The sequence below is a fragment of the Carlito syrichta genome, unplaced genomic scaffold (genome assembly GCF_000164805.1).
Source record: "Carlito syrichta isolate Samal-C Ts95f unplaced genomic scaffold, Tarsius_syrichta-2.0.1 Scaffold306946, whole genome shotgun sequence".
Lineage (NCBI taxonomy): Eukaryota > Metazoa > Chordata > Mammalia > Primates > Tarsiidae > Carlito > Carlito syrichta.
This window is the reverse complement of record NW_007251042.1, coordinates 7,431-18,062: the sequence shown is the minus strand read 5'-3', so window position 1 is coordinate 18,062 and position 10,632 is coordinate 7,431. Positions and strand designations below refer to the sequence as shown.

The following is a 10,632-nucleotide window of genomic DNA, read 5'->3' as shown; positions in this document are numbered from 1 at the left end:
CCGCCGCCGCCGGCGTGTGCGCGGCGCGTCCCAGTGTTGCAAAGCACCCACACTTGCGTCTGGGCCCTGCGGGCGTCCCCGTGGCCGGGGGAGGACTCGGAGGCCCGAGGACCTGCTCGAGCCCCTCGCTAGGCCTCGCTCCTGGCGGAGAGGACCGTGCTTTTATTCTTCTTCCTTCTCCCAGAGTTTGAGTGCCCCGCCCGGAGCGGAAGCTCTTGAAGGTCCGCCAGGGCCCCGTGGATGGCAGGGATACCACCTGGGCTGACACTCGATGTGATACCAACCAGAAGGGGCCGGGGCCCCAGTAAAGCGGGGTTGCATGGCGAGGTGGGGGTAGGGTCATGTTTCAGAGCCCAGACCCCGGTCACAAACGGGGATAGGGTCGTGTTTCAGACCCCAGAGACCCGGCACAAATGCACGAACCGTCAGTGGTGAGAGGTACATGGTGACTGACAGATACAGACAGGAGTGTTTGCACGGCCCATAGTCTCCAGCCCCTGAAGCTGCTTTCAGGGATCGCAGCCCCTTTCTGAAATGGAAGCCTTTGTGAATCCAGAGAGGGACGAATTGCAGAGGGGAGTCGCTGCAGCCTCCAGCCACACAAAGGCAGGTCTCGTGGAGAGCTCACCATTTTGGGGTATCCCCCAGAACGGGAGACTTGGGCGACTGTGTTTGAGATGCCACCAGGTCAGGGCGAGGGCGGGCTGCTGCTGATTGAGCTCCCAGTCTGGCTTTGGTGGGGGGTTAGGGGTGAAGATCCTCTCTCTCCCCTCAGGATGAGGTGCTACTGATCCAGGAAGCCAAGAGGGAGTGCCGGGGGACCTGGTACCTTCCTGCTGGGAGAATGGAGCCCGGGGAGACCATCGTGGAGGCACTGCAGCGGGAGGTGAAGGAGGAAGCCGGGCTGCACTGTGAGCCCGTGACACTGCTGTCTGTGGAGGAGCGGGGACCTTCCTGGATCCGCTTTGGGTTCCTTGCCCGCCCCACAGGTACGGCTCACATGGTGGCACTTTCACTCCTCCCCCTCCCCCAGTCCCCTGCAGCTTGTCCTCTGGTGAGACAAGCGCCTCTGCAGCCAGCCCTACTCTAGCTGGTATAGCCTGGCATCAGTAGATTCCAGCCTGAGGGCAGGTTTGCTCTGCGGGACCCATGGGGCCCACGCTTCTCGACACAGACCCCATCCCCCAAATCTCCCCTAGGTGGAATTCTCAAGACTCCCAAGGAGGCAGATGCTGAGTCCCTGCAGGCTGCCTGGTATCCACGGACCTCTCTGCCCACTCCGCTGCGAGCCCATGACATTCTGCACCTGATAGAGCTAGCTGCCCAGTATCGCCAGCAAGCCAAACACCCTCTCATTCTGCCCAAAGAGCTGCCCTGCAGTCTGGTCTGCCAGCGGCTTGTGGCCACCTTTACCAGTGTCCAGACAGTATGGGTGCTGGCAGGCACAGTGGGGATGCCCCACTTGCCCATCACTGCCTGTGGTCTCACCCCTATGGAACAGAGGGGTGGCATCAAGATGGCTGTCCTGCGATTGCTGCAGGAGTGTCTCACCCTGCACCATTTGGTGGTGGAGATCAAGGGGTTGCTTGGACTGCAGCACCTGGGCAGAGACCATACTGATGGCATCTGTCTGAATGTGCTGGTGACTGTGGCTTTTCGGAACCCAGGGATCCAGGATGAGCCCCCGAAGGTTCAGGGTGAGAACTTTTTTTGGTGGAAGGTAATGGAGGAAGGCCTACAAGGCCAGCTCTTACAGCGGCTTCAGGAGTCCTCTGTCGTCCCAGTGAACACATAGCGGGGAAGAGGAAGTGATGAGCTGGGCGGCCATGCTCCCTCCAGTGCAGCTTAGCTTTCCTTTGAGGGAGACAGGGGCTGGCAGTCAGGGATCTTGTATTGGGAGCAGGGGGAGCTGTCCTGGTCCCCGGCGGGATTCTACGTTGCTCAAGAGACAGTGCCTTTAACCAAGCAGAGTCCTGAGCTCAAGCCCTGATTGCCATGAAGGCACACTGACACTCCTCCCTAAGGGGATGGGGAGCCTTCTGAACCCCAGATGGCATCTGCTTCTCACTTTCTGTGCCCACCTTGGTCGGGGCCTGCATCCTGGTCCTTCCAGGTGCTTAGAACCTGGAGGGGCACTGGGGGAGGCCTCCACAAGGGAAGAGCCCCTTGCTGAGTAAATAGGCATTGCTCACTTTGCCTGTCCTGCCTAAATGTCTCTGTGGGGAGGAATTGAGGGAGACTGCTGTCCAAGAGCTGCTGGTCCCCTTGTGTCATCAATAACTACCCAGGCCTTTCCCAGACAGTGCACTGACACTGCAGGGGCCTGGTTGCTGGGTGCTGAGTAGCTGGGCCAGGCGGGTCTGCTATCCACCATGGTGCCTCAGGCCCACTGGGGCCTCTCTGCCTCACCTGCCAGGGTGGGATGTAACTGTGACGGGACTGTCCCCAAAATCCCTGAGCCCTCCAATAGTTGGGCAGTGGGGACTCCAGGGAAGGTTCAGGTGGGACAGGAGCTGTCGACACGACCCCTGCAGGCAAGGAGTGTCTTTCTCCTTGAGCCTTCCTGGCTCTGACCCCTCTCCCTCACTCTCCTGCTTCTGCGTTTTTACAAGCTCAGCCCACGCCTGCCTGACCAAACCTTTTCTTCATTTCCCCTAGCGCAGCTGAATCATTGTAGGATTATTTTTAATAGAAGAAATTTACTAAAATTTGGCTGGACACAGTGGCTCAGGCCTGTAATCCCAGTGCTTTGCAAGGCCAAGGTGGGAGGATCTCTTGAGGCCAGGAGTTGGAGACCAGCCTGGGCAACATATCGATCCTATTTCTACCAAAGAAATTTTCAAAATTAGCCTGGCATGGTGATGCATGCCTGTAGTCCCTGCTACTTAGGAGGCTGAGACAGGAGGATCACTTGGGTTCAAGAGTTCGAGGCTGCAGTGAGCTGATTGTGCCTGTCTCTAAAAAGTAAAGGAAGAACTTTACTCAAATTTAAGGGAAAAACAAAGGAAATGAACAAAGAAAATATATCGTGTGCTCATCACCGCATCTACAGTATAGAGCTCTAATTCTGAGCAAGAAAACACTGCATGGGCTTCCCTTCTCCTAAGACCCAGAGTAACCTCAGAGGCCCCTTTTCCAGCCCCCTCCATTGGCTGCCATCTCATCTTTCTGGCCTCTGTAGGGTGGTAGGAATCCTCCTCCACCCTGAAGACAGACATCTTTTGAACGATGGAAGCAACCCCTTTTATTTGGTTACTACTCTCAGCGTCTGAGGGACCCACCAGCCCATATCCAGAGACAGGCAAGGATATTTGTTTCCACTACTTAGCCTAGTAGTTTACAACCCTGGTGCACATTAAAGTCACCTGGAAAGCTTCAGCAACAAAACTGAGTCCACCCCCACAACACTTATAACCAGTGTGGGGAGACTGGGCAATGGTATTTTCAAAAGCAACCCAGCGATCACTGGCTGGCCCTGCCCCACAGTCCTCTTGGGGATCCCTCAGAGGGATTCCCACCCGTCCACACACACCTAAATATGAGACCCACTTTACAACACAGTCATCGAACTCGCAACATAAACACATGAAAATGAGGCTTGCACGCAGACGCTCCCACACGGTCCATGCCCTCAGTGTCTGCGAGACTGCGAGACGAGCAGGCCCAGGGCTGTAGGTGAGCTGAGCAGAAATGGCCTTGCTCAGCCAAGAGAGCGCCTGCTTCCTGGCAGGCGTTGAGGAACATCAGATTTGCACTGCCAGAGCCTGTCTGTTTACCACCCGCACCCCCTCTCCCTGCTCCAGTGCTGGAAAAAGAATTTAATTTGTCTCCTTGTGGAGGAAGATGAGCCCAAATTAACAGCGGAGCCCCAGGCAGGACGTGAAGTGTGGAGAACAGAGCCACGTGTCCACGCAGTCACACCATTTATTGCTGTGCCGTCTGGGGAAAACACCGTGCAAATGCCAAAGTGCATCAAGGAGAGCAGAGGGGCTGTGACTCCCAGACCCTCACACATCTTATGAGTCTAAAAGTGCAGACCCAACTCATCCACGGAGGTCTGCTCCCCTGTCCACACCCACGTGCACGCCTGTACTTGCGACGCACATGGAGTGATCTTCAGAGAAGCAGTAAGGTCTTCCCCCACTGGGAGGAATGCGGGAGAGGCAGAGGTCATTGAGTTTCCTCTTTCATGTCACCTCTTGGCAACCTGCATCTGGCTTCGAGAAGCGGCATGGGCAGGAAAGGAAGTGAAAGGGGCTCTGGCCTGCTCCTCCTTGCCCAGGAGCCACGCCAGCAACTGTAGTCCTGCTGTGAGGTAATGGCTGGCGCCACCCGTGTATTCCTGCAGGTCGAGACAGATTCGGGCCGGGTGGGGTGGCAGCCCCAGCTACGGAGGGCATGCAGGGAGAACAACACCAGAATAGGCTGCCTGGGCCCAGCCCCTCCCCACTGGGCCTCAGGGGCCTGGGGTCTGGGGGCAGCCTGTCCTCCTCTGTGTCCAGAGTTCCTTGCTCCCTGGAAGGGCACTCCATTGAGAACACCAGGCACTGGGCAAAAGGCGGAGGATGAGGCCCGGCCTCCCCTGGTCTCTGACCTTTCTGCCCAGGTGCTGTGGACCTGCAGAGACGGGTTCAGGAGGCGCCAGAGAGAAACCAGCTGGAGCTGTAGTCTGGCACCCGGCTCCCCAGGCCCTCCCCACCCTGGCTGCAGCTGCACCAAGGTTCTCATTAGCAGCTGCCCCCGCCTGGGCGCGGAGCATGTTTTGGGCACCTGCCATGAGGCGGTTGGGAATTTTGCAACAGTCTCCAGGAGGGCAGAGCAGGAAGAGAGGCTTCCCCTACTGTCCCCTTCACTGCCCCATCTCCACGGGCCAAGCCAAGGAGGCAGGAGGGAAATGTCAAGTCTCAGCAGCTTCCGTGGTACCCAGTGTAACACAGACAGGGCTCCTGGCCCCATCTCTCTGACCTGGGTTCCTGACCAGCCTTGGAGTCATCAGCTCACTCCCTTTCTGGCCCCAGAACTGAGTCACAGGCCTTGGTCTGGCCACAGATGGCCAGTACAGAGGGAGACAGGCACATGAGGGTCCGGGCGACCTGGCCATCACCCAGCTCCTCTGAAAAGGCCCCAAGGACACCCCTGCTGGGGATGCCATTTCCTTGGCTCCTTGGCACCGGGTACCTGAGAGGCCCACTCCTTGAAACCCAGTCTGGTGTTGTCAACACACCAGGTCTCCTCGAGTGAGCAGGGGAGCTGAAGGCCCCACCCCAGGAGGACAGTGTGGCGGCAGTGCCAGGCAGGCAGAAGCGCCAGGCGGCGGCAGCTCTGGGGCAGAGGTGCTGATCGGAGTCCCCCGCTGCCTTGCTCCTGGCTCACACTTGCCCTTCCGGGGCTGGGGAGAGGTTCCGGTGAGGACCATGTGGGGGGAACTTGACGAAGGCAATGGCAGCCAGCTCCTTGCAGAATTCCTCCAGCACTACCACGCCCTGAAGGAGGGTCTGGTGGTCCAGCCTGAGGGGAGACAGCACAGGGGAGTGTGGCTAGGAGGCGGCAGGACTGTGCTCAGCAAGACAGCCCAGTGTCCTTGAGGCTTGACCCAGTGCCCTGACCCGAGGCACTTCCTGCCTTCCCGCTGGAAGGCTTTTCCCTGGGCACCCACATTCCATCACTTACTGCTCCCCAGGGACCTGGCCCATCAGCTGCTTGCGCACTAGAAGGAGTTTGCCTGGGAACTGGGGTACCCTCTGAATTCTCTGCATCAGGTCCCCGATCACCTAGAATGGGAACCATGGAGGACTGAGATGAGGCCAGTGCCATTCCAGCAGGGTTCCCTGGTTCTGCCACACTGTGGGGGTGGGAGACTGGTGCCTTCCCCAGCACTGGCACAGTTGCCCACTCCTCCACCCCCAACCACCCTGCCCTGGTCCCCTTCCCGCTCGTCCCATTCCCTGCTGGACACACTCCCTCAGCCCAGGTGTCCTCACCCTGACAAGCACAGAGAACAGGCTCCTACAGCCAGGGGCCAGGTTGATGTAGGGATCCAGAAGGTACTCATGGATATAGGGGTGGGGGAAGAGGGCGAGCCGGGACAGGACGGAGGTCACCTGCAGGTTCAGGCTGTATGGCTGTAGGGAACACAGTGGACGTCGAGGGTTGGCAGGGGGTAGGGAGCATTTCTGCACTCCCCCAGCAAGGCGCCTGGCCAGTGTGAACGTGTGCGGGGGTGGGAGGCTCATGTGATGTGTGTGTCATGGATTCCATGGGGCTGAGGGCCAGAACATGTTAGGGCGTGTGGAGCAGAGACGAGATGGGGCTTCCCGCCTGGGGAAAAGTGGGGGCTGGGGGAGCGAAGAACCAAAGGGGAGGTCAGCCCCTGCTCTCCCAAAGAACTCCAGAGGCACCACCTGGGGTTCTCCTGTGGGTCCAGGCATGCTGGCTACCTGATCCAGAATCCTGGACATGCGGTCAAACAGCACTCGGAGGAAGTGACCCTCGAAGAAAGGCCGTTCAGGCTCATGGGGGTCCAAGGGTGTGGGGGCGAGAGGCCAGCCCCAGGGGGCAACACGGGAGCGACACTCCTGGAACTGAGATAGAAGCAAAGAGGAGAGGCAGCAGGCGCCTCGGTCAGGAGCCAGCGGACAAGAGGGACCCCATGCAGGAGAGGTCAGGGCTCCCCAGGAGGAAGATCACAGAGGGAGAACCCGGAGGTTATCGCCCTGTGGCATTGAAGGAGTGGACGGTGGTAGCAGCCAACACTCACCAGGCCATAAGCATCATGGACGTAGGTATCATAGCCTGTCTCCTCCAGGAAAGTGGAGGTCTTAGCTTCCTCAGGGACGAGGCACAGGAAACTGAGAGACAGAAACTGGTGTGGGGAATGTGCCCCTGGCTCGCCCTGCATCCCCCTGCTCAAGGGACCCCATCTCCTTCCCCGGCTGGACCTCATAGGGGCTGTGGCCAAATTCAAGCGGCTCTGATTGCCTAACCTGCTCCCCACCTGTTGACGATCTCGGTCACTGCCGTTTTGCCATCAGAATTGGGGGCCGGAGCCGGGCGAGGCTTTGCAGGGGGCTGAAAGCTGGTATCAAGGAAGCCATCTGTGAAGTAGGGGTCCTCCTCCAGATCTCTGTGGCCGGGACAGACCAGCGTGGCACCAGTGAATGAACAAACACGAGTGAGCGTGGGGTGCTGAGGGCAGGGCTGGGCTGGGGCACCCGGTTTCACTTACAGGGTGTCCTCATAGTTCTCAGGCTCGGGTGAGCTGCGGGCCACGTAGGGGCGGCCCTCGAGGTTGCGCAGGATCAGGCTGCGGATGATCCACTCGTGGGGCTTCTGGAGCAGCTCCTCAAACAGCCGCAGTGTGGCGATGCTGATCTGCAGCGAGAAGGGGGTCGGTGGGAGGCCCCTCCCCACTTGGCTTCTAGGGCTGCCTTGGAACTGCTGACCCAGAAGAGGCCTCTCAGGCGGGGGGGTGCCTCCCTTAGTTGGGGGATAAGGTGCAGGTTTTGGGGGCAGTGGGGAGGCAGAGGGTGTTGGCCTGGGAATTCAGAAGTCTGGGGGGGGTCTCTGGTGCATTACTAATTTGATGTGTGATGTCAGGCAAGGCAAGTGGCTTCTCTACCTCAGTTTTCATGTCTGAAAAATGGGAATATCAACCTCACCCGCATCAGAGCAGTTTGCAAAATATAAAGTGCCATAAGAAGTATACAATCACTGAAAACTAAGACAGCTTGCTGTGGCCCTGTTCTGGGGGTTCAATGCCTCAAGGCTGGGAATCACCTGGGAACACTAATGAAAATAGGAAAAAGTGTTGAGGAAATCCCTTTGGCAGGGGCGGGAGGTGGGGGGGACAGAGATGAGACCACACCCCTATACCTCATCAGAGAGGTGGTCACAGTGCCCGATGAGGTGCGTGCACAGTGTGCCAGGGTTGTCTTCGGGAGCTTCAGGCTGCCAGTCTGTGCCCAGGAGGAAGGTCACAGACTCCCTCAGCAGTGCAGGAGAGCGAAGCTGGCGCAGCATAGCTGTGAGGAGGGCAGTGGAGGTCAGGATGCTCTGCTCGGACCTGTGGAGAGAGGACACCTTAGTCAGGCCTGGGGTGTAGCGGCAGGTGGAGATAGCAGCAGGTGCAGGGAGGATGCAAGTGCAGGGGTGGTGGACCCTTTTCTGGTGCCTTCGCATCTTTGGCTGGTATGTCTCTGGTCACTTCCCCATCCCCACAAAGGTCCTAAAGTGAAGGGAGGGGGTCTTCCTTTAGCATGAGTGCCCCAGAGCCATGGGCAGGTCAGGTCACATCACCCCGTGGAGTCCACAAATGGGTCTCTGGTCAAGAAGGTCCCTGGCCTCAGCAAAGGAAGGGGCTTGGAGGGCTAGGTGATTTGATCCGGACCACAGCTACGCCAAGTGCATTACTAGACAGACACTTACAAGTGGAGAAGCTGGGGCTGTAGGGTCTCCACGAATAACTTCTCAGCCACGGCCTTCGCCAAGGCATCTGCAACCACCTGGGTGCCAAAAAGCATGTCTTCAACATGTTTTGCATGCATCACGGTCTATGTCCTTGCACAGTGCCTGATGCCACGGGCAGAGGGACCCGGTTAACCCGGTGCCCTGCTGGGCTCCTGAACCCCAAGTTTCCAAGCACCTATTCCACTCAGTCCTTGAGATGGAGACAGCACAGGGAACAGTGTGAGGGAGCCCTGCCCACACCCACCCCTGCTCACCACATGTGCCTCTGTGGTAAGGTGATCGCAGTAATCAAACCAGCCCAAGAAGGCTGCCAGGGCCTCCTTGCCAGGGAAAGAAGCCTCATCAGATGGGGCACTGGGTAACCTGAAGGGAGAGGGAGGAGGGATGTCAAGAGAGGGAAGGAGGGGCTTTGAGGTCTTCCTCAGTATGTCCCTCCCCTCTCTCCTGTGGACCCTCTACTGCTGAGGGTCAGTTCTCTTGGGGGTTTTGTGTCAGACACCAAAAGTGATGCCTTCTGGAGACACGAGAAGGTCCTTCTGGGCAGCAAGAAGGCCCTTGGAGACCAGTTGTGACTCAGGAAGAGGGCAGCCGGCAGGAGTCCCCAGCCCAGAGTACCAGAGAAGCAGCCACCACAGACAGGCAGAGTTACCTGCCACTGAAGGTGCTGGCCAGCCTTCCCTGGCTGGAGCCTACCTCCAGCTGATGCCCTCCAGCGCGGCAATATCTGCAGGGTCGAGGCAGGAAGGCATGGACCGGTAGAGCTGGCAGAGTTGCTCGGCGATCGCGAGGCAACATGGGCTACTCTGTACCAGGTAAGTAGCCGCTGCCTGGGAGGCCACACTTACTAGAAGCAGCAGGTTCTCCTGGGCCTTCAGGGCCACTCGACTCTTCTAGGGGATGGGATGCCACTTCAGGGACATGCACCCGAGCCCCCTGAGACCCCACCCAGCAGTCACCCCGTCCTTCCCCAGCCCCAGCCTCTCCATCTCCACAGCTAGCACCTTGCTCCTGCACAGCCCAAGCAAGGAGGTGACCAGGTTGCTCTCCCCAGTCCCAACATCTGGCTCTGCAGTCCCGGCAGGCAGGAGGATGTTCAAGGTCTGCGCCCCACAGGGCTCCCCATCCAGCTGGAGACCCTTGGCAGGCACGCTGTTGTGGGAGTGGTCCTTGTCCCTGTGGCTGGCTGCATCTTTCGGCAGGGTGATGGGTTCTCTGGATGCCTTCTTCCTACCTATCTTTTTACCCTGCAAAGAAGTTGGGATGAGGCCAAGTCGCAGAGGGGACCACCCCCCAGGACTTCCAGTAGTGCAGGGTGGGCTGCTGTCAGGGTCTCAGCCTGGAGCTGAAGGGGAAGCTGCCTGAGTGTCTCCCGGGTACCTGTTCTCTCCTCTGCCTCCTCAGAAGGGCCAAGGGGGCTTGCCCCTGGGGTTCTGAGCCCTCTCCCTCCTGTTCCCATCAGAAGTGCTCACTTCTAGGATGTAGGCGAGCAACTCTGGATCCTGCTGGATCTTAGAGCAGAGGACGGTGGTGAATTGCACCTCCTCCTTTTCTGTCAGTGACCCAGGAACTGTCCCGAGTCGGAGAAGTTTCTGGAAGGGAAGCAGGATAGAAACAGAAGGGAATGAGGTGGCAGGGAAGAGAGAGGGCCTCACGCCCAGACAACCCTTGGCTTCCTGGCCCCTCACCTGCACAGGCCTGTGGACACTGAGGTAATGCAGCAGGGGGTGTTGCACCTGGGCCAGAACTTTGCTGAAGAACTGGAACACCTGCTGCCGCATGCCTGGGGGGTACTGAGGTCAGGGAACAGAGTACCTTGTCAGAAGCCCAGGCTGTGTCCACCTGCCCAGAATGCTTCCCCCCAGAGCCACCTGACTCAGTTCCCTCCCCAGTGACAGCTCTGGGGCACCTACTCCACAAGGCCACCTCCCCACCCCTCACTGTATTGTTTGAGATGGGCTTTCCTGGAGCTCTCAACCCCTTTTCCTGCATCATTTTTCTTCATAACTGGGTCTTTACTGAACATACTACATGATGATCCTGCCCTGCCCCCACTAGGATTCAAGCATTCTTGTCAGGTTTTTGTTTTTTGTTTTTTTTTTAAGAGACAGCATCTTAGCCAGGCTTGGTGGCTCAGCCTGTAATCCCGCGCCTTTGGGAGGCTGAGGG

General features: G+C 58.5%; 2 protein-coding genes across 2 annotated transcripts in view; one reads left to right on the top strand and one right to left on the bottom strand.

The window, feature by feature from the left end:
• NUDT18 (nudix hydrolase 18) overlaps positions 1-2,196 on the top strand; it is a 4,059-nt gene extending 1,863 nt beyond the window's left edge. Inside the window, 2 exon segments of the mRNA XM_021715263.1 lie at positions 757-989; positions 1,200-2,196. Of these exon segments, the coding sequence (XP_021570938.1) occupies positions 757-989; positions 1,200-1,795 (829 nt within the window). The 3' untranslated portion in view covers positions 1,796-2,196.
• Positions 2,197-5,207: 3,011 nt separating this feature from the next.
• Positions 5,208-10,632, bottom strand: part of FAM160B2 (family with sequence similarity 160 member B2) — a gene marked incomplete at its 5' end in the record, with an annotated part of 8,416 nt that continues 2,991 nt past the window's right edge. The window contains 14 exons of the mRNA XM_008063567.2: positions 5,208-5,508; positions 5,671-5,771; positions 5,982-6,122; positions 6,438-6,581; positions 6,758-6,848; positions 6,995-7,123; positions 7,226-7,371; positions 7,873-8,062; positions 8,425-8,501; positions 8,721-8,829; positions 9,160-9,356; positions 9,468-9,710; positions 9,936-10,055; positions 10,152-10,256. Of these exons, the coding sequence (XP_008061758.1) occupies positions 5,370-5,508; positions 5,671-5,771; positions 5,982-6,122; positions 6,438-6,581; positions 6,758-6,848; positions 6,995-7,123; positions 7,226-7,371; positions 7,873-8,062; positions 8,425-8,501; positions 8,721-8,829; positions 9,160-9,356; positions 9,468-9,710; positions 9,936-10,055; positions 10,152-10,256 (1,932 nt within the window). The remainder of the gene's footprint in view (positions 5,509-5,670; positions 5,772-5,981; positions 6,123-6,437; positions 6,582-6,757; positions 6,849-6,994; positions 7,124-7,225; positions 7,372-7,872; positions 8,063-8,424; positions 8,502-8,720; positions 8,830-9,159; positions 9,357-9,467; positions 9,711-9,935; positions 10,056-10,151; positions 10,257-10,632) is intronic.